This window comes from Ammospiza caudacuta, chromosome 35, assembly GCF_027887145.1.
Source record: "Ammospiza caudacuta isolate bAmmCau1 chromosome 35, bAmmCau1.pri, whole genome shotgun sequence".
In the NCBI taxonomy this organism is placed as follows: Eukaryota; Metazoa; Chordata; class Aves; order Passeriformes; family Passerellidae; genus Ammospiza; species Ammospiza caudacuta.
The window spans coordinates 1,467,172-1,489,494 of NC_080627.1; the positions used below are offsets into that span (position 1 = coordinate 1,467,172).

Sequence of the window (22,323 nt, forward strand, 5' to 3'; positions counted from 1 at the left end):
CACGCGCGCGTCCCGCCCCCTCCCGCCTTCTCCCGACCCCCCCCCCCCACAGATTTTGGTTGGGTCCGGTCGGCGCTGCGGTCACCAAGGGGCGTCACCACCCCCTCCCCCCCCCCCGCCATCGGCCACAAGTGGTGTCGCCTCCCCCTCGTGTCACCCCCCCCCCCCGTGTGTGTCACCCACAGCCGTGTGTCACCCGAGTGTCCCCAACCCGTGTCACCCCCCCCCGTGGTGTCCCCTCTGTGGGTCCTCCCCGTGTCACCTCCCCCGTGTCACCTCTGCCTTGTGTCACCCCCCTGTGTGTCCCCCCCAATCATGTCACTCCCCCCGTGTGTCCCCCGAGTGTCCCCAAGCCGTGTCACCCCCCTGTGTGTCACTCCCCCGCGTGTCCCCTCCCCGTGTCACCTGCCCCGTGTCCCCTCCCCTGTGCCATCCCCTGTGTGTCCCCCCCAATGTCCCCTCCCCGTGTCACCTGCTCTGTGTCACCTCCCCCATGTCACGTCACCCCCCGTGTGTCCCACTCACCCCGTGTCACCCCCTGTGTGTCCCCTGTGTGTCCCCCCCCCCCCGTGTGTCACCTCCCCCCAAACTGTCCCTTTGTGTCCCCTCATTGTCCCCCCAGTGTCCCCCCAGTGTCCCCTCACTGTCCCCTCATTGTCCCCTCAATGTCCCCTCAGTGACCCCTCATTGTCCCCTCATTGTCCCCTCAGTGTCCCCCCAGTGTCCCCCCAGTGTCCCCTCATTGTCCCCTCAGTGTCCCCTCATTGTCCCCTCAATGTCCCCTCAGTGTCCCCTCATTGTCCCCCCAGTGTCCCCCCAGTGTCCCCTCAGTGTCCCCTCATTGTCCCCTCAGTGTCCCCTCAGTGTCCTCTCAGTGTCCCCCCAGTGTCCCCTCATTGTCCCCTCAGTGTCCCCTCATTGTCCCCTCAATGTCCCCTCAGTGTCCCCTCAGTGTCCCCTCAATGTCCCCTCAGTGTCCCCTCATTGTCCCCTCATTGTCCCCTCAATGTCCCCTCAGTGTCCCCTCAGTGTCCCCTCATTGTCCCCTCAGTGTCCCCTCAGTGTCCCCCCAGTGTCCCCTCACTGTCCCCTCAGTGTCCCCTCATTGTCCCCTCATTGTCCCCTCAATGTCCCCTCAGTGTCCCCTCAGTGTCCCCTCATTGTCCCCTCAGTGTCCCCTCAGTGTCCCCCCCCCGTGGTCAATTTTGGGGTCCCACCTCGCTCCAAACCCCACCCCAGACCGTGAGGAGCTCCCCCAGCATCTCCCGTGATCGGTTTTGGGGTCCCACCTCGCTCCCCACCACCCCGGGATGAATTTTGGGGTCCCACCTTGACCCCGTAACCCCCATGAGAAGATGAGGAGCTGCCCCAACACCTCCCCAGCTCCTCATGGTGAATTTTGGGGTCCCACCTTGCCCTAAACCCCACCCGAGAAGGTGTGGAGCAGCTCCAACCTCTCCCCCACCTCTCGAGATCAATGTTGGGGTCCCACCTTGGCCCCAAACCACCCTAGAACATGAGGAGATCCCCCAACATCTCCCCAACCCCTCGAGATCAATGTTGGGGTCCCACCTCACCCCAGAAGTTGAGGAGCTGCCCCAACATCTCCCCGACCATTTGTGATGAATTTTGGGGTCCCACCTCACCCCAGAAATTGAGGAGCTGCCCCAACATCTCCCCAGCCCCTCGAGATGAATTTTGGGGTCCCACCTTGCCCCCAAACCACCCCAGAATGTGAGGAGCTGCCCCAACCATCTCCCCAACCCCTCATGATGAATTTTGGGGTCCCACCTTGCCCCCAAACCCCACCCCAGAATGTGAGGAGCTGCCCCAACCATCTCCCCAACCCCTCATGATGAATTTTGGGGTCCCACCTTGCCCCCAAACCCCACCCCAGAATGTGAGGAGCTGCCCCAAACATCTCCCCAACCCCTCGAGATGAATTTGGAGGTCCCACCTTGCTCCTAAACCCCATCTTGACCCCAAACCCCATCCCAGGAAGGAGAGGATTTACCCAAACATCTCCCCAACCATTTGTGATGAATTTTGGGGTCCCACCTTGCCCCCAAACCCCTCCCCAGAAGGTGAGGAGCTGCCCCAACATCTCCCCAACCCCTCATGAGGAATTTTGGGGTCCCACCTCACCCCAAACCCCTCCCCAGAATGTGAGGATCTCCCCCAACATCTCCCCCACCCCTCGAGATCAATGTTGGGGTCCCACCTCACCCCAAATCCACCTCCAGGAAGGCGAGAAGCTCTCCCAGCATCTCCCCGACCATTTGTGATGAATTTTGGGGTCCCGCCTTGCTCCCCGCCACCCCAACCCCTCGAGATCAGTTTTGGGGTCCCCCCTTGCCCCCAAACCCCTCCCCAGAACATGAGGAGCTGCCCCAACATCTCCCCGACCATTTGTGATGAATTTTGGGGTCCCACCTCACCCCAGAAGTTGAGGAGCTGCCCCAGCATCTCCCCGACCATTTGTGATGAATTTTGGGGTCCCGCCTTGCTCCCCGCCACCCCAACCCCTCGAGATCAGTTTTGGGGTCCCCCCCTTGCCCCCAAACCCCTCCCCAGAACATGAGGAGCTCCCCCAACATCTCCCCAACCCCTCGAGATCAGTTTTGGGGTGCCCCCTTGCTCCCCGCCGTCCCAACCCCTCGAGATCAGTTTTGGGGTCCCACCTTGCCCCCAAACCCCTCCCCAGAACATGAGGAGCTCCCCCAACATCTGCCCAACCCCTCGAGATCAGTTTTGGGGTGCCCCCCTGCTCACCCCGTGCCCACCCGCAGGAGGGCGAGGAGCTGGTGCAGGCCAAGCCGGAGCTGAGCGGGGCCGTGCGGCGGCAGCTGGAGGAGCTGCGGCGCTGCTGGCAGGAGCTGGAGAGCTCCAGCCAGGCGCGGAGCCGGCGCTTGGCCGAGGCGGCGGCCGCCGAGCGCCTGGCGCGGAGCTTCGCCGACGTGGAGGCGCGGCTGGGCCGGCTCGAGGAGCAGCTCGAGAGCGTCGGAGGCGGCGGCGGCGGCGGCTCCGACCTGCGCAGCGTCAGCCGGCAGCTCCAACGGCTGCAGGTGCGTGGGGACAGGCGGACAGCGGGGATGGGGACAGACGGACGTGGGGACAGATGGACATGGGGACAGGCGGACAGCGGGGATGGGGACAGACGGACGTGGGGACAGACGGACAGATGGACATGGGGACAGATGGACAGCAGGGATGGGGACAGATGGACGTGGGGACAGATGGACATGGGGACAGACGGACAGCAGGGATGGGGACAGATGGACGTGGGGACAGATGGACATGGGGACAGATGGACAGCAGGGATGGGGACAGATGGACGTGGGGACAGATGGACATGGGGACAGATGGACAGCAGGGATGGGGACAGATGGATATGGGGACAGATGGACATGGGGACGGGGACAGATGGACAGCAGGGATGGGGACAGATGGACGTGGGGACAGATGGACATGGGGACAGCATGGACATGGGGACAGATGGACAGCAGGGATGGGGACAGATGGACAGCAGGGATGGGGACAGATGGATATGGGGACAGATGGACATGGGGACAGACGGACAGCAGGGATGGGGACAGATGGACAGCAGGGATGGGGACAGACAGACAGCAGGGATGGGGACAGATGGACGTGGGGACAGATGGACAGCAGGGATGGGGACAGATGGAGAGTGTCAGAGGCGCCGGCAGCTCCGACCTGCGCAGCGTCAGCCGGCAGCTCCACCAGCTGCAGGTGCGTGGGGACAGCAGGGATGGGGACAGATGGACATGGGGACAGACGGACAGCAGGGATGGGGACAGATGGACATGGGGACGGATGGACGTGGGGACAGCAGGACATGGGGACAGATGGACATGGGGACAGCTGGACATGGGGGGACCCAGACCCTGGGGGGACACCGGGCCTTGGGTGGATTTTGGGTGGTGTTGGGACACCAGGCTATGGAGGGACACCAGGTTATGGTGGGCACCACATTATGACAAACACCGTATTTTTGGGGGTGACACCAGATTATGGTGGACACCAAGCTATAGAGGACACCACTTTATGGAGCGGTGACACTAGATTATGGTGGACACCAGATTGTGGAGGTGACACCACATTATGGAGGGGTGACATCACGTTATGGTGGACACCAGATTGTGGTGGACACCCCATTATGGAGGGGTGACACCAAGGTATGGTGGACACCCCATTATGGGGAACACCATGTTATGGGGGTGACACCACATTATGGAGGCTGACATCAGGTTATGGTGGGCACCACATTATGAGGGACACCAAGTTATGGGGGTGACACCAGGTTATGGTGGACACCAAGTTATGGGGGGTGACACCAGGTTATGGTGGACACCAAGTTATGGGGGTGCCACCAGGTTATGGTGGACACCAAGTTATGGGGGGTGACACCAGGTTATGGTGGACACCAAGTTATGGGGGGTTGACACCAGGTTATGGTGGACACCAAGTTACGGGAGGTGCCACCAGGTTATGGTGGACACCACATTACGAGGGACACCACGTTATGGAGGCTGACATCAGGTTATGGGGGACACCAGATTGTGGTGGACACCACATTATGGGAGGTTATGGTGGACACCAAGTTCTAGGGGGTGCCACCAGCTTACGGTGCACACCAAATTACAAGGCCACCACACTTTGGGGCTGGGACGTTTTTTGGGAGGAGCTCTGGGCGCTGTCGGTCCCACCCCGGCCACGGCGGCCTCCACGTCCCCGTGTCGCGCAGACCATGGAGTCGCAGGTGGAGCAGTGGTCGCAGGAGGTGGGCGAGCTGCAGGCGCAGGCGGCGGCGCTGCCGGCGCAGGCGGCCGGGCGCGAGGCGGTGGGCGAGCGGCAGAGCGCGGTGGGGACGCGCATCGTGCGCCTCATTGAGCCCCTCAAGGAGCGCCGCAGGATCCTGCTGGCCTCCAAGGAGGTCCACCAGGTCAGCCACGAGCTGGAGGACGAGGTGGTGAGTATGGCGTGGGGTGGGGTGGGGCGGGGTGGGATCGGGTGGAGATGATGGAGATGGGATGGAGATGACGGAGATGGAATGAAGTTTTAGGTGAATGGGGTGGAGATGGGATGGAGATGGAGATGCGATGGAGATAGGATGGAGTTTTAGGTGAAGGGGGTGGAGATGGGATGGAGATGGAGATAGGATGGAGATGGAGATGATGAACATGGGATGGAGATGGAGAAGGAGATGGGACAGTTTTAGGTGAAGGGGGTGGAGATGGGATGGAGATGGAGATGGAGATAGAATGGAGATGGAGATGATGAAGATGGGATGGAGATGGAGAAGGAGATGGGATGAAGTTTTAGGTGAAAGGGGTGGAGATGAGATGGAGATGGAATGAAGTTTTAGGTGAAGGGGGTGGAGATGGGATGGAGATGAGATAGAGATAGGATGGAGATGGAGATGATGGAGATGGGAGTGAAGATGGAGAAAGAGATGGGACAGTTTTAGGTGAGTGGGGTGGAGATGGAATGAAGATGAAGATGGATGGGGATGGAGATGGGATGGAGATGAAGATGAGATAGAGATGGAGATGGGATGGAGATGGGATGGAGATGGAGATGGAGATGGAGATGGAGATGGAGATGGAGATGGAGATTGGGATGGAGATGAAGATGGATTGGGATGCAGATAATGGAGATGAAGATGGGGTGAAGATGGAGGAGATTGGATGGAGATGGGATGGAGTTCAAGATGAATGGGGGGAGATGGAGATGGGATAGAGATGAAGATGGATGGGGGTGGAGATGAGATGGAGATGATGGAGATGGAGATGGGTTGAAGATGAGATGAATACGGGGATGTGACGGAGGTGAACACGGAAATGGGGATGGGGTGGGGTGGGATGTGGGACAGCGATGACACCGAGCTCCACCCCTGTCCCAGATGTGGGTCCAGGACCGCCTGCCCTTGGCCATGCTCAAGGACCACGGCACCAACCTCCAAACCGTCCAGCAGTTCATCAAGAAGAACCAGGTCAGCGCCCGCGCGGCGTCTGGGGTCGTGGTGGGACCCCAAAATCCACCACGAGATGTTGGGGAGGTGTTGGGTCAGCTCCTCACCCTCTGGGGAGATGCTTGGGGGCCAAGGTGGGACCCCAAAATTTGCCACGAGGGGTTGGGGTGGTGGGGAGATGTTGGGGCAGCTCCTCATCCTCTCATTGGGGTTATGGGGTCAAGGGTGGGTTTGGGGGCAAGGTGGGACCCCAAAATTGACCATGGGGAGGTGTTGGGGCAGCTCCTCACCTTCTTGGGTGGGGTTTGGGGGCCAAGGTGGGACTCCAAAATTAATCATGAAGGGTTGGCGTGGTGAGGAACAATGTTGGAACCCAAAACTGATCATGGGGAGATGTTGGGGCAGCTCCTCACATTTTTGGGTGGAGTTTGGGGACCAAGGTGGGACCATCCACCATCCTGGTGGTCCTGGGGCCAGGGAGATGTTGGGACAGCTCCTCACCTTCTGGGGAGGGGTTTGGGACCCAAGGTGGGACCCCAAAATTGATCATGGGGAGGTGTTGGGGCAGTTCCTCACCTTCTGGGGAGGGGTTTGGGGGCAAGGTGGGACCCCAAAATTCACCACGAGGGGTTGTGGTGGTGAGGAACAAGGTGGGACCCCAAAGTTCACCACGAGCTGTTGGGGTGGTGAGGAACAAGGTGGGACCCCAAAATGCACCACAAGGGGTTGTGGTGGTGAGGAACAAGGTGGGACCCCAAAGTTCACCACGAGGGGTTGTGGTGGTGGGGAACAAGGTGGGACCCCAAAATGCACCACGAGGGGTTGGGGTGGTGGGGAGCAAGGTGGGACCCCAAAACTGATCACGGGGAGGTGTTGGGGCAGCTCCTCACATTTTTGGGTGGAGTTTGGGGGCCAAGGTGGGACCTTGCGCCATCCTGGTGGTCCTGGAGCTGGAGGGCCCCACCCCACGCTGAGCCCTCCGTCCCACCGCACCCCACGGCACCCTCAGAACCTGCGCCGGGAGATCCAGGTGCACCGGCCGCGCGTGGACGAGGTGCTGGAGCGCGCGGCCGCCGTGGCGTCCATCAAGAGCCCCGAGGCCGAGGGCGTGCGGGGGCTCCTGGAGCGGCTGGGCGCGCTCTGGGCCGAGCTGCAGGAGCAGACGGAGCGGCGGCAGCAGGCGCTGGACGCCACCTTCCAGCTGGAGCAGTACTACTTCGACGTGGCCGAGGTGGAGTCGTGGCTGGGCGAGCAGGAGCTGCTGCTGATGAACGAGGAGAAGGGAAAGGTGGGGCTCGGGCCGGGCGGCGGCGGCGGCGGCGGTGGTTGGGCCGGCGTGGTTGGTTGGGTTGGGTGAACGGGATGGGTTGGGTAAACTGGATGGGTTGGGTTGGGTTGGGTTGGGTTGGGTTGGTTGGGTGAGTTTGATGGGTTGGGTTGGGTTGGTTTAATTGGGTGGTTGGGTTGGGTTGGGTTGGTTTAATTGGGTGGTTGGGTTGGGTTGGGTTGGGTTGATTGGGTGAGTTTGATGGGTTGGGTTGGGTTGGTTGGGTTGGGTTGGGTGAGTTTGATGGGTTGGTTTAATTGGGTGGTTGGGTTGGGTTGGTTGGGTTGGGTTGGTTGGGTTGGATTGGGTTGGATTGGTTGGGTTGGGTTGGTTTAATTGGGTGGTTGGGTTGGATTGGGTTGGGTTGGGTTGGTTGGGTTGGGTTTGGTTGGGTTGGTTGGGTTGGGTTGGGTTGGATTGGGTTGGGTTGGTTGGATTGGGTGAGTTTGATGGGTTGGTTTAATTGGGTGGGTTGGGTTGGATTGGTTGGGTTGGTTTAATTGGGTGGTTGGGTTGGGTTGGTTGATTGAGTTTGGCTTAGCTGGCTTGGTTTGGGCTGGCTAGGTTGGGTGGTTGAGCTGGTTGCACTCGTTGGGTTGGTTGGGTTGGTTGGTTGGGTTGGGTTGAGTGCTGTGCTTGGTTTACGCTGGCTATGTTGGGTTGGGTGGTTGGGTTGGGTTGGTTGGGTTGGTTGGGTTGGTTTGGTTTAATGGAGGGAATTGGGTGGTTGGGTTGGTTGGGTTGGGTGGGTTGGGTGGGTTGGGCTGGGTGGGTTGGGTTGAGTTGAGCACCTTTCTTGGTTTGGGTTGGCTCTCTTGGCTCGGGTGGTTGGGTTGACTGCACTGGTTGAGTCAAGTTGGGTTGGTTGGTTGAGTTGGGTTTAGCTGGCTCTGTTGGGTTGGGTGGTTGGGTTGGTTGTACAGGTTGGGTTGGTTGGTAGGGTTGGGTTGGGTTGGTTGGTTTGATTGATTGAGTTGGGTTTCACTGGCTTTTGTTGGCTTGGGTGGTTGGGTTGGTTGGGTTGGTTGGGTTGGTTGAGTTGAGTGCCTTGCTTGGTTGGGGTTGGCTCTGTTGGGTTGGGTTGGGTTGGGTTGGTTGCTTGGGTTGATTGATTGAGTTGGGTTTCACTGGCTTTTGTTGGGTTGGGTGGTTGGGTTGGTTGGGTTGAGTGCCTTGCTTGGTTGGGGTTGGCTCTGTTGGCTCTGTTGGCTTGAGTTGGGTTGGGTTGGGTTGGGTTGGTTGCACTGGTTGAGTTGGGTCCCATCCATCGCTGCTGCCAACACCCAACCCCACCGCCCCGCACGGCGCGCAGGACGAGCAGAGCACCCTGCAGCTCCTCAAGAAGCATCTCCTCACCGAGCAAACCATCGAGAACTACGAGGAGACCATCGCCCAGCTCTCCCGCCAGTGCCGCGCCCTCCTCGAGCTCGGCCACCCACAGAGGTCCGCCCACGCCCCGCCCACGCCCCGCCCACGCCCCGCCCACGCCCCGCCCACCCCCGGGCGCCCCCGGGCACCCACCGGGGCTGACGGCGCCGTGGTGTCCTTGCGCAGCGAACAGGTCAGCAGGCGGCAGTCGCAGGTTGACCGGCTGTACGTGTCTCTGAAGGACCTGGTGGAGGAGCGCAAGGTCAAGCTGGAGCAGCAGTACTGGCTCTACCAGCTCAACCGCGAGGTGGACGAGCTGGAGCACTGGATCGCCGAGAAGGAGGTGGTGGCCGGCTCGCCCGAGCTGGGGCAGGACTTCGAGCACGTCACGGTGAGGGCGGGACGGGGTTGGTGGACGCGGTCACGGCTGGGCTGGGGTGGGGTGGAGAAGTTGGTGGTGGCTCGTGGTGCTGTCGTGAGGAGTCTTGGGGGCCTTTGCTGGGCCCTGGCACCTTCCTGGTGGTCCTGGCACCATCCTAGAGGTCCTGACCATCTCCTCTGTCCCCTGGTGTTCCTGGCACCCTTCTGATGGGCGCATCCCCATCTCCATGTCCATCCCCATCTCCATCTCCATCCCCATCTCCATCCCCATTCATCTTCATCTCCATCCCATCTCCATCTCCCCCCCATTCATCTCGAACTCCATCCCATCTCCATCCAATCTCCACCAACCACCATCCTGGTCCTGGCCACCCCCTCTGTCTCCTGGCTGGGGGTCCTGCCACCATCCCTGCCCCATCCTGGTGGTCCTGGCACCATCCTAGAGGTCCTGACCATCTCCTCTGTCCCCTGGTGGTGGTCCCTGCTCCATTCTGGTGGTCCTGACACCTTCCCGCTCCTGGCACCATCCTCGTCCTGGCCATCCCCTCTCTCTTCTGGTTGGAGGTCCTGGCACCATCCCCACCCCACCCTGGTGGTCCTGGCCCTGTCCTGGTGGTCCTGGCACCATCCCCACCCCACCCTGGTGGTCCTGGCACCTTCCTGGTGGTCCTGGCACCATCCCCACCCCACCCTGGTGGTCCTGGCCCCGTCCTGGTGGTCCTGGCACCATCCCCACCCCACCCTGGTGGTCCTGGCCATCTCCTCCATTCCCCAGCTGGTGGTCCTGGCACCATCCTGGCCCTATCCTGGTGGTCCTGGCCATCCCCTCTGCCCCTGTCTGGAGGTCCTACCCCTACCCCACCCCACCCCACCCCACCCTGGTGGTCCTGGCACCTTCCTGGTGGTCCTGGTACCATCCTCACCCCATCCTGCTGGTCCTGGCACCATCCTGGCCCTATCCTGGTGGTCCTGGCCATCCCCTCTGCCCCTGTCTGGAGGTCCTGCCCCCACCCCACCCCACCCCACCCCACCCCACCCTGGTGGTCCCACGCCCTGCCCGCCGCTGACCCCGTGCCCCGCGTCCACGCCGGGGCCGCCTCAGCTGCTGCAGGAGAAGTTCCTGGAGTTCGCCAGCGAGACGGGCAGCGTGGGCCAGGAGCGCATCGCCGCCGTCAACCAGATGGTGGACGAGCTCATCGACTACGGCCACGCGGACGCCGCCACCATCGCCGAGTGGAAGGACGGCGTCAACGAGGCCTGGGCCGACCTGCTGGAGCTGATGGAGACGCGCGCGCAGATGCTGGCGGCGTCGCGCGAGCTGCACAAGTTCTTCAACGACTGCAAGGAGCTGCTGGGGCAGATCGAGGAGAAGCGGCGGCGGCTGCCGGAGCTGGCGGCGCGCGAGGGCCGGGGCTCGGCCGGCGCCCTGCAGCGGGCGCTGGGCGCCTTCGAGCACGACGTGGAGGTGCTGGTGGCGCAGGTGCGGCGGCTGCAGGAGGGCGCGGCGCAGCTGCGCACGCTCTACGCCGGCGACAACGCCGAGGCCATCGCGGGCCGCGAGCAGGAGGTGCTGCGCGCCTGGAAGGAGCTGCTGGCGGCGTGCGAGGAGTGCCGGCTGCACGTGGCCGGCGTGGCCGACAAGATCCGCTTCGTGGGCACCGCCAGGGACCTGCTGGCGTGGATGGACGGCGTGCTCCACCAGATGGGCGCCGGCGAGAAGCCCAGGTAGGGGAGGGCGAGGGTGGTGCTCCAGGAGGTTCTGGGTCTTGGTCCATCTGAGGGTCCGTGTTCCATCGCAGACCCAAAGACGTGTCCTGGTCCATCATGGTGCCACCATCCCATGTCCTGCTCCATCTGAGGGTCCATGTTCTGTTCCATGACCCGTGGAGCGTGTCCTGGCCCACCAAGGACCCAAGGACCATGTCCTGGTCCGTCATGGTGCCACCATCCCATGTCCTGGTCCATCTGAGGGTCCATGTTCTGTTCCATGACCCATGGAGCATGTCCTGGCCTACCAAGAATCCATGTCCTGGTCCATCTGAGGGTCCATGTTCCATCACGGACCCAAGGAGCATGTCCTGGTCCGTCATGGTGCCACCATCCCATGTCCTTCTCCATCTGAGGGTCCATGTTCTGTTCCATGACCCATGGAGCATGTCCTGGCCCACCAAGGACCCAAGGACCATGTCCTGGTCCATCTGAGGGTCCATGTTCCATCACGGACCCAAAGACGTGTCCTGGTCTCTCATGGTGCCACCATCCCATGTCCTGCTCCATCTGAGGGTTCATGTCCTGGTCTATCATGGACCCAAGGACCAAGTCCTGTTCCACCAAGGACCCAAGGACCATGTCCTGGTCCACCTGAGGGTCCATGTTCCATCGCAGACCCAACGACCATGTCCTGGTCTCTCGTGGTGCCACCATCCCATGACCTGCTCCATCTGAGGGTCCATGTTCTGTTCCATGACCCAAGGAGCATGTCCTGGCCCACCAAGGACCCAAAGGACCATGTCCTGGTCCATCTGAGGGTCCATGTTCCATCACAGACCCAAAGACATGTCCTGGTCTCTCATGGTGCCACCATCCCATGTCCTGCTCCATCTGAGGATCTGGGTCCTGTTCCACCATGGACCCAAGGACCACATCCTGGTCCATCCCAAGATCCCATGTCCTGCTCCATCAAAGGATCTGGGTCCTGGCCCACCATGGGCCCAAGGACCACGTCCTGGTCCATCCCAAGGTCCCGTGTCTTGGTCCATCTGAGGGTCCATGTCCTGTCCCACCATGGGCCCAAGGACCATGTCCTGGTCCATCAGGAGGACCCCCCACCCTTCCCCATGCCATTGTCCCCTCCCAGCCACCAAGGACCCCCCTCCATCCCCACCCGTGTCCATCCCCGCCCCAGGGACGTGTCCTCGGTGGAGCTGCTGATGAACGACCACCAGAGCCTCAAGACGGAGATGGAGGCGCGCGCCAAGAACGTGGCCACCTGCCTGGAGCTGGGCAAGACCCTCATCCTCAGCAAGAGCCCCGCGGCCGACGAGGTGCCCGGGGGGTGGACAACGCGGGGAGGGGGCCCTGGTGGGACATGCGGGGTGTCCCGAGCCACGTCCCCCCCTCCCCGCAGATCAAATCCCACATGGAGAAGCTGCTGGCCAAGAAGAAGGAGGTGACGGACAAGTGGGACAAGCACTGGGAGTGGCTGCAGCAGAGTGAGTGGGCACCGGGGGGATGGCAGAAGGTTCCTGGGGGATGTCGAGGGCTGGGGGGACGCCGGGTCTTGGGTTGTGGAGGACACCAGTTTATGGGGGGTCACCAAGTTTTGGGTGGACATTGGGTGTTGGGGGGACCATCAGGTCTTGGGGTGGGCATTGGGTGGTGGGAGTCAATTTGTGGGAGTCGGCAGGTTATGGGGGGCATGAAATTATGGGGGACACTAAATTATGGAGGACACCAAATTATGAGGAACATCAAATTATGGGGAACACCAAATTATGAGGAACATGAAATTATGGGGAACACCAAATTATGAGGAACACGAAATTATGGGGAACACCAAATTATGAGGAACATCAAATTATGAGGAACATTAAATTATGAGGAACACCAAATTGTGAAGAACACAAAATTTCGGGGAACACCAAATTATGAAGAATATCAAATTATGGGGAGCACCAAATTAAATTATGGGGATCACCAAATTATGGGGAACATGAAATTATGGGGAACGCCAAATTGTGGGGAGCACCAAATTGTGGGGAGCACCAAATTATGGGGGACACCAAAATATGGGAGACACCAAATTATGAAGAACACAGAATTATGGGGAACACCGAATTAAATTATGGGGATCACCAAATTATGAGGAACACAAAATTACAGGGAACACCAAATTATGAAGAATACCAAATTATGGGGAGCACCAAATTAAAATTATGGGGATCACCAAATTATGAGGAACATCAAGTTACAGGGATCACCAAATTATGGGGAACACCAAACTACGAGGAATACCAAATTAAATTATGGGGAACACCAGACTATGGGGAACACCAAATTATGAAGAACATCAAATTACGGGGAACACAAAATTATGAGGAACATCAAATTACGGGGATCCCAAATTATGAGGAACACGAAATTATGGGGAACACCAAATGATGAGAAACATGAAATTACGGGGAACACGAAATTATGGGGAACACCAAACTACGGAGAACACCAAATTACGAGGAACACCAAACTAAATTATGGGGATCACCAAATTATGAGGAACATCAGATTACAGAGAACACCAGATTATGAGGAAAACAAAATTACGGGGATCACCAATTTATGGGGAACACCAAACTATGAGGAACATGTAATTACGGGGAACACCAAACTATGAGGAGCACGAAATTACGGGGAACACCAAATTATGGGGAACACGAAATTACGGGGAACACCAGACTACGGGTGACATCAAATGATGAGGGCCACCGGACGATGGGTGAGCCCAGCCCCGGGGCGACGCCGCGGCGGTGACGGCGGCCCCGGCTGTGCCGGCAGTGCGCGAGGTGCACCAGTTCGCGCAGGAGGCCGTGGTGGCCGACGCGTGGCTGACGGCCCAGGAGCCGCTGCTCAAGAGCCAGGAGCTGGGCAGCAGCGTGGACGAGGTGGAGCAGCTGATCCGGCGGCACGAGGCCTTCCGCAAGGCGGCGGCCGCCTGGGAGGAGAGGTTCAGCTCGCTGCGGCGCCTCACCACGGTACGGCCGCCGCGGGGTGGGACAGCTGGGGGCTCTGCAGAGCCGTCTCCTCGTCTGACCTTGGTCTTCATCCCATGCCTGTCTCTGTTGGGGTTTCCGTGGCCTGGCTTTGTCCTCTTCATCTCCATCTCCATCTTCATCTTCATCCCTGTCCCATCCCTGACTCCATTCCTGTCCCCATCTCACCTCCATCATCTCCATTGACATCATTTCTGTCTCCATCTCCATCATCTCCATCTGCATCCCATCTCTATCACGTCTCCATCTCCATCTCTATCATCTCCATCTCATCATCTCTTTCTCCATCTCACCTCCATCTCCATCACCTCCATCTCCAACACCTCCATCTCCATCATCTCCATCTCGTCCCCATCTCCATCTTCATAATCTCCATCTCCATCACCTGCCATCTCATCCCCATCTCCATCATCTCCATCTCCATCTCCATCCTATCTCCATCTCCATCACCTCCATCCCATCTCCATCTCATCCCCATCCCCATCCCCATCTCCACCATCTCCATCTCATCCCCATCTCCATCTTCATCATCTCCATCATCTCCATCTCATCCCCATCCTCATCTCAATCTCATCTCCATCATCTCCATCTCATCCCCATCTCCATCTTCATAATCTCCATCTCCATCACCTCCATCTCCATCCTATCTCCATCTCCATGTCCATCACCTCCATCCCATCCCCATCTCCATCTCATCTCCATCCCATCTCCATCTCCATCTCCATCCCCACCGCGCGGCGCAGATCGAGAAGCTCAAGGCCGAGCAGAACAAGCAGCCGCCCACGCCGCTCCTCACCCGCAAGTTCCTGGGGGAGCCCCCGGGCGCCGCGGAGCCCCGGCGGCCGGAGCCGCGCGTCGCCTACGTCCGGCACGAGCTGCGGCCGGAGCGCCTCCAGCCCAAGCTGGACCGCGTCCAGACGCCGGTCACCGACGCGGCGGCCACCGAGCCGCCTCCGGCCGCCGTCACCGCCGTCACCGCGGAGCCGCCGGCGGCCGCCAAGGCGGAGGAGCCGGGCGAGGCGCGGCCGGAGCGGCGCCGGGAGCGCCGGGAGCGCCGGCTGGAGCGGCAGGAGTCCAGCGAGCCGGAGGCGCCGCGGCACGACGGCAAGGGCGGCGGGTGAGCGCGGGGACACCGAGGGGACGCGGCGGGGACGCCGCGGGGAGGGGACGGGGCTGAGGTGATGCCAGCCCGCTCTCCAAATGTCCTCCAGCAGCAAAGCCACCCTGGCCGACATCGTGGAGCAGCTGCAGGAGAAGGAGGCGGGTGGCCCCGTGCCGGCTTCGGTGAGTCCTTGGGGTCACCTCGGTGACTCTTTGGTGGCCCCTCGGTGACCCTTTGGTGGCCCCGAGGATTCCTCTTGGTGGCCTTTCGATTCCCCTCGGTGTTCCCTCCATGTCCCCCTGGAGATGCCCCATTGTCCCCTCAGCGTAGCCCTGGAGCTCCCTGAGTGTCCCCCCATTGTCCCCTCAGTGTCCCCTCCATGTCCAGCTCACTGTCCCCTGCTGTCCCCTGGAGATCCCCGAGTGTCCCCTCACTGTCCCTCACTGTCCCCTCACTGTCCCCTCACTGTCCCTGCTGTCCCCTCACTGTCCCCTCACTGTCCCCTCACTGTCCCTCACTGTCCCCTCACTGTCCCACTGTCCCCTCACTGTCCCTCACTGTCCCTCGCTGTCCCTGCTGTCCCCTGGAGCTCTCTCATTGTCCCCTGCTGTCCCCAGCCCCCGCGGGCCCCAAGTCTCTCCCTGAGTGGACGCTGCGCCCAAATCGTCCCCATGTCCCTCACTGTCCCTCACTGTCCCCTCACTGTCCCATTGTCCCTTCACTGTCCCCTCACTGTCCCCTCACTGTCCCCTGGAGCTCTCTCACTGTCCCCTCGCTGTCCCCTCGCTGTCCCGTCATTGTCCCTCACTGTCCCCTCACTGTCCCCTCACTGTTCCCTCACTGTCCCATTGTCCCCTCATTGTCCTTTCACTGTCCCTCACTGTCCCCTCACTGTCCCTCATTGTCCCTTCACTGTCCCCTCACTGTCCCCTCACTGTCCCTCACTGTCCCTGCTGTCCCCTGGAGCTCTCTCATTGTCCCCTGCTATCCCCTCGCTGTCCCCTCACTGTCCCTCACTGTCCCTTCACTGTCCCTCACTGTCCCCTCACTGTCCCCTCGCTGTCCCTGCTGTCCCCTGGAGCTCTCTCATTGTCCCCTCACTGTCCCCAGCCCCGTGACCGCGACTCCCCCGCCCGTCTCCCCGCGGGCCCCGAGTCTCTCCCGGAGCGGACGCCGCGCCCGGATCGTCCCCATGTCCCTCACTGTCCCCTCACTGTCCCCTCGCTGTCCCCTCACTGTCCCCTCACTGTCCCCTCACTGTCCCCTCGCTGTCCCCTCACTGTCCCCTCGCTGTCCCCTCGCTGTCCCCTCACTGTCCCTCACTGTCCCCTCACTGTCCCCTCGCTGTCCCCTCGCTGTCCCTCACTGTCCCCTCACTGTCCCTCACTGTCCCCTCACTGTCCCTCACTGTCCCTCACTGTCCCCTCGCTGTCCCCTCACTGTCCCCAGCCCCGTGACCGCGACTCCCCCGCCCGTCTCCCCGCGGGCCCCGAGTCCCTGCCGGAGCGGACGCCGCGCCCGGATCGTCCCCGCGCCCGGGACCGGCCGAAGCCGCGGCGCCGCCCGCGCCCCCGGGACTCGGCGCAGGGCCCGGCGGAGCCGCGGCGCTCGCGCTCGGCGCCGGCCCAGGGCAGCGCGCCGCCGCCGCCGCCGCCCGCGCACACCGTGGCGCACGAGGGGTTCCTGCTGCGCAAGCACGAGCTCGACGGCGCCGGCAAGAAGGCGTCCAACAGGTCTGGGGTCGGGACGGCGCCGGGAGTTGGGGCCTTGGCCAAGGGGTGGGGGGCGGCAATGGAAGGGGGTCATCGAGAGTTGGGCGTTGGCCAAGGGTTGGGGGGCAGCAAGAGTTGGGGTGCTCCAAGGGTTGAGGTTCGTCAATGGAAGGGGTTCATCGAGAGTTGGGGTGCTCCAAGGGTTGGGGTTCTGCAAGGGTTGGGGTTCATCAATGGAAGGGGTTCATCGAGAGTTGGGGGTTGGCCAAGGGTTGGGGTGCTCCAAGGGTTGGGGTTCATCAATGGAAGGGGGTCATCGAGAGTTGGGGGTTGGCCAAGGGTTGAGGTTCTCCAAGGGTTGAGGTTCGTCAATGGAAGGGGTTCATCGAGAGTTGGGGTGCTCCAAGGGTTGGGGTTCTGCAAGGGTTGAGGTTCATCAATGGAAGGGGTTCATCGAGAGTTGGGGGTTGGCCAAGGGTTGGGGTGCTCCAAGGGTTGGGGTTCATCAATGGAAGGGGGTCGTCAAGGGTTGGGGGTTCTCCAAGGGTTGGGGGTTCTCCAAGGGTTGGGGTTCATCAGTGGAAGGCATTCATCAAGCGCTGAGGACTCTCCAAGGGTTGGGGTTCATCAAGGGTTGGGGTTCACCAAGAGTTGGGGTTCATCAATGGAAGGGGTTCATCAAGAGTTGGGGGTTCTCCAAGGGCTGGGGTTCATCAGTGGAAGGGTTTCATCAAGGGTTGAGGTTCATCAGTGGAAGGGGTTCATCAAGGGTTGGGGTTCATCGAGAGTTGGGGTGCTCCAAGGGTTGGGGTTCTCCAAGGGTTGAGGTTCATCAATGGACGGGGTTCATCAAGGGTTGGGGGTTCTCCAAGGGTTGGGGTTCTCCAAGGGGTGGGGGGCAGCAATGGAAGGGGTTCATCGAGAGTTGGGGGTTATCCAAGGGTTGGGGTTCATCAATGGAAGGGGTTCATCGAGAGTTGGCGGTTATCCAAGGGTTGGGGTTCTCCAAGGGTTGAGGTTCATCAATGGAAGGGGTTCATCAAGGGTTGGGGTTCTCCAAGGGTTGGGGTTCTCCAAGAGTTGGAAGTTCTCTAAGAGTCAGGGGTTCATCAGTGATCCACCTGAATTTGAGGGTTCTCCAAGGGTTGGGGTTCATCATTGGAAGGGGTTCATCAAAGGTTGGGGTTCACCAAAGGTTGGGGTTCATCAGGAGTTGGGGGTTCTCCAAGGGTTGGGGTTCAGCAGTGGAAGGCATTCATCAAGCGTTGAGGACTCTCCAAGGGTTGGGGTTCATCAAGGGTTGGGGTTCTCCAAGGTTTGGGGTTCATCAATGGAAGGGGTTCATCAAGAGTTAGAGGTTCTCCAAGGGTTGGGCTTCATCAGTGGAGGAGGTTCTCCAAGGGTTGGGGTTCTCCAAGGGTTGGGCTTCATCAATGGTCCACCAGAATTTGGGGGGTCAGTAAGAGTTGAGGATTCTCCAAGGGCTGAGGTTCATCAAGAGTTGGGGTTCATGAATGGAAGGCATTCATCAAGCGTTGAGGACTCTCCAAGGGTTGAGGTTCATCAATGGAAGGGGTTCATCAAGAGTTGGGGGTTCTCCAAGGCTTGAGGTTCATCAATGGAAGGGGTTCTCCAAGGGTTGGGGTTCTCCAAGGGTTGGGCTGCTCCAAGGGTTGGGGGTTCACCAAGGGTTGTGATTGATCCGTGGAAGGCGTTCACCAAGAGTTGGGGTTTCTCCAAGGGTTTGGTGTCCATCAATGATGGGGTTCCACCAAGGGCTGGGGTTTCTCCAAACGTTTGGTGTCCATCAATGATGGGTTCCACCAAGGGCTGGGGTTTCTGCAAGGGTTTGGTGTCCATCAATGATGGGGTTCAACAAGGGTTGGGGTTCATCAATGATGGGGTTCACCAAGGGCTGGGGTTTCTCCAAGCGTTTGGTGTCCATCAATGGAGAGGTTCACCAAGGGTTTGGTGTCCATCAGTGGAGAGCACCCACCACAACCTGGGCTCCCACCACGAGCAGGTCCTGGGTGAACCTCTACTGCGTGCTGGCCAAGGGTGACCTGGGCTTCTACAAGGAGGGATGGGGGTCCATCAATGATGGGGTTCCACCAAGGGTTGGGGTTCCATCCATGATGGGGTCAACCAAGGGTTTGGGGTTCATCAATGGAGAGGTTCACCAAGGGCTTGGTGTCCATCAATGATGGGGTTCCACCAAGGGCTGGGGTTTCTCCAAGCGTTTGGTGTCCATCAGTGGAGAGCACCCACCACAACCTGGGCTCCCACCACGAGCAGGTCCTGGGTGAACCTCTACTGCGTGCTGGCCAAGGGTGACCTGGGCTTCTACAAGGACGCCAAGGGCCCGGCGTCGGGGGCCACGCACGCGGGGGAGCCCCTGCTGAGCCTGCACCGCGCCGCCAGCGAGGTGGCCAACGACTACAAGAAGAAGAAGAACGTCTTCAAGCTCAAGTGGGTCCTGGCCTTGCTCGGTTTTGGGGTTCCTGGTGGCACTTTTGGGACCTCTGATGTCACTTTTGGGGTTCCTGATGTCATTTTGGGGTTCCTGATGGCATTTTGGGGTTCCTGATGTAATTTTGGGGTCACTGATGTCACTTTTGGGGTTCCTGGTGGCATTTTTGGGGTTCCTGATGTCATTTTGGGGTCTCTGATGTCATTTTGGGGTTCCTGATGGCATTTTGGGGTTCCTGATGTAATTTTGGGGTCACTGACGTCACTTTTGGGGTTCCTGGTGGCATTTTTGGGGTTCCTGATGTCATTTTGGGGTCTCTGATGTCATTTTGGGGTTCCTGGTGGCACTTTTGGGACCTCTGATGCCATTTTGGGGTTCCTGATGTCCTTTTTGGGGTCTCTGATGGCACTTTTGGGGTCACCGATGTCACTTTTGGGGTCTCCTGTTGATTTTGGAGGCCCTGATGTCACTTTTGGGGTTCCTGGTGGCACTTTTGGGGTCTCCTGTTGATTTGGGTGGCCCTGATGTCATTTTGGTGTCTCCGATGTCACTTTTGGGGTGTTGGGCACCATTTTTGGGGTCTCCTGGTGGCCTTGGTGGCGGTGACGCCCCGAGGTCCGGGGGGACACGGTGACAATGTCCCCGTCCTGCAGGACCGGCGACGGGAGCGAGTTCCTGCTGCAGGCCAAGGACGAGGTGCGGCTTTGGGGGGTTTTGGGTGTCTCATGGAGGTTTTGGGGGTCTCATGGTGGGTTTGGTGGATCTTGTGGTGGTTTTGGGGCATCTGATGCTGTTTTTGGGGGTCTCATGGTGGTTTTGGGGGTCTCATGTTGGTTTTGGGGGGTCTTTGAGGGGTTTGTGGGGGTCTCATGGTGGTTTTGGGGGGTCTCACGGTGGGTGTGGTGGATCTTGTGGTGGTTTTGGGGCGTCTGATGCTGTTTTTGGGGGTCTCATGGAGGTTTTGGGGGGTCTTTGAGGGGTTTTGGGGGTCTCATGTTGGTTTTGGGGAATCTCATGGAGGTTTGGGGGGTCTCATGGTGGTTTTGGGGTCTCATGAAGGTTTTGGGGGTCTCATGTTGGTTTTGGGGAATCTCATGGTGGTTTTGGGGGTCTCTTGGTGGGTTTGGTGGATCTTGTGGTGGTTTTGGGGGGTCTCATGGTGGGTTTGGGGGTCTCATGGTGGTTTTGGGGGTCTCATGGTGGTTTTGGGGGTCTCATGGAGGTTTTGGGGGTCTCATGGTGGTTTTGGGGGTCTCATGTTGGTTTTGGGGCATCTCATGGAGGTTTGGGGGGTCTCATGGAGGTTTTGGGGGTCTCTTGGTGGGTTTGGTGGATCTTGTGGTGGTTTTGGGGTGTCTGATGCTGTTTTTGGGGGTCTCATGGTGGTTTTGGGGGTCTCATGTTGGTTTTGGGGGGTCTTTGAGGGGTTTGTGGGGGTCTCATGGTGGTTTTGGGGGGTCTCACGGTGGGTGTGGTGGATCTTGTGGTGGTTTTGGGGCGTCTGATGCTGTTTTTGGGGGTCTCATGGAGGTTTTGGGGGGTCTTTGAGGGGTTTTGGGGGTCTCATGTTGGTTTTGGGGCATCTCATGGAGGTTTGGGGGGTCTCATGGAGGTTTTGGGGGTCTCATGGTGGGTTTGGTGGATCTTGTGGTGGTTTTGGGGTGTCTGATGCTGTTTTTGGGGTCTCATGGAGATTTGGGGGGTCTCATGGAGGTTTTGGGGGTCTCATGGTGGGTTTGGTGGATCTTGTGGAGGTTTTGGGGTGTCTGATGCTGTTTTTGGGGGTCTCATGGTGGTTTTGGGGGTCTCATGGAGGTTTCGGGGGGTCTCATGGTGGGTTTGGTGGATCTTGTGGAGGTTTTGGGGGGTCTGATGCTGTTTTTGGGGTCTCATGGAGGTTTTTGTGGTTGTGATCTCATGTTGGTTTTGAAGGGTCCCCAACCCCATTTTTGATGTCCCTGATCCCATTTTTGGTGTTCCTTACCCCATTTCCGTTGTCCCTAACACCATTTTAATTGTCCCCAACCCCATTTTTGGTGTCCCCAACCCCATTTTCATTGTCCCCCAACCCCTTTTTGGTGTCCCCAACCCCATTTTGGTGTCCCCAACCCCATTTTTGAGTTTCCTGACCCCATTTTTGGTGTCCCCAATCCCATTTTGGTGTCCCCAACACCATTTTTGGTGTTCCTTACCCCATTTCCGTTGTCCCTAACACCATTTTAATTGTCCCCAACCCCATTTTTGGTGTCCCCCAACCCCATTTATGGTGTTCCTTACCCCATTTTTGGTGTCCCCAACCCCATTTTAATTGTCCCCAACCCCATTTTTGGTGTCCCCAACCCCATTTTAATTGTCCCCAACCCCATTTTTGGTGTCCCCAACCCCATTTTGGTGTCCCCAACCCCATTTTTGGTGTCCCCAACCCCATTTTGGTGTCCCCAACCCCGTTTCTGGGATCCCCGGCCCCGTTTCCGAGGTCCCTAACCCCTATTTTGGTGTCCCCAACCCCATTTTCATTGCCCCTGGCCCCATTTTCGAGGTCCCTGACCCCATTTTGGTGTCCCCAACCCCATTTTCGAGGTCCCTAACCCCATTTTAATTGTCCCCAACCCCATTTTCATTGTCCCCAACCCCATTTTCATTGTCCCCAACCCCATTCCCGAGGTCCCCGACCCCATTTTTGGTGTCCCTGATGCCGTTTTCGGGGTCCCTGACGCTGTTTCAGAGATCCCTGACCCCATTTTCGAGGTCCCCGACCCCATTTTTGGTGTCCCTGACCCCATTTTCGGGGTCCCTGACGCCGTTCTCGGGGTGCCCGGCCCCGTGTGTGCCCCGCAGGAGGACATGCAGGGCTGGCTGCGGGCGCTGGCCGCCAGCGCTCAGGAGCACGCCGAGCTGGCCCGCTGGCACCAGGGGCTCCTCACCACCTCCTCCACCGACGAGGGGCTCCCCCGGCGCGACCCCGAGCGGCCCCGGCGGAAATGAACCCCCCGAACCCCCGCTCCGGGCTCACAGACCCCCCCCAAACCCCCAAATTTTGGGGTCCCGGACCCGCCAAAAAAAAAAATAAATTAAATTTGGGGGTCCCACCCTCCCCACCACGAGCCCTGGGTTTGGTGTCCCGAGCCCCGATTTTGGGGTCCAGGTCGCCCCAAACTCTAATTTGGGGGTCCCAGCACCCCCTGAACCTTGGTTTTGTGGTCCT

General features: G+C 59.7%; 2 protein-coding genes across 2 annotated transcripts in view; both read left to right on the forward strand.

Annotated features, from left to right (window-relative positions):
- The window catches only part of LOC131570466 (zinc finger protein 850-like), a 748,589-nt gene that overhangs the window by 723,247 nt on the left and 3,019 nt on the right, over positions 1–22,323 (forward strand). The window lies entirely within an intron of this gene.
- SPTBN4 (spectrin beta, non-erythrocytic 4) overlaps positions 1–22,323 on the forward strand; it is a 52,693-nt gene that overhangs the window by 29,151 nt on the left and 1,219 nt on the right. Inside the window, exons 19-34 of the mRNA XM_058822816.1 lie at positions 2,790–3,065; positions 4,766–4,990; positions 5,924–6,013; positions 7,002–7,280; positions 8,632–8,762; positions 8,874–9,078; positions 10,171–10,793; positions 11,974–12,112; positions 12,196–12,280; positions 13,620–13,816; positions 14,578–14,951; positions 15,049–15,114; positions 16,367–16,669; positions 18,944–19,117; positions 19,772–19,814; positions 21,957–22,075. Coding sequence (XP_058678799.1) covers positions 2,790–3,065; positions 4,766–4,990; positions 5,924–6,013; positions 7,002–7,280; positions 8,632–8,762; positions 8,874–9,078; positions 10,171–10,793; positions 11,974–12,112; positions 12,196–12,280; positions 13,620–13,816; positions 14,578–14,951; positions 15,049–15,114; positions 16,367–16,669; positions 18,944–19,117; positions 19,772–19,814; positions 21,957–22,075 — 3,329 coding nt within the window. The remainder of the gene's footprint in view (positions 1–2,789; positions 3,066–4,765; positions 4,991–5,923; positions 6,014–7,001; positions 7,281–8,631; positions 8,763–8,873; positions 9,079–10,170; positions 10,794–11,973; positions 12,113–12,195; positions 12,281–13,619; positions 13,817–14,577; positions 14,952–15,048; positions 15,115–16,366; positions 16,670–18,943; positions 19,118–19,771; positions 19,815–21,956; positions 22,076–22,323) is intronic.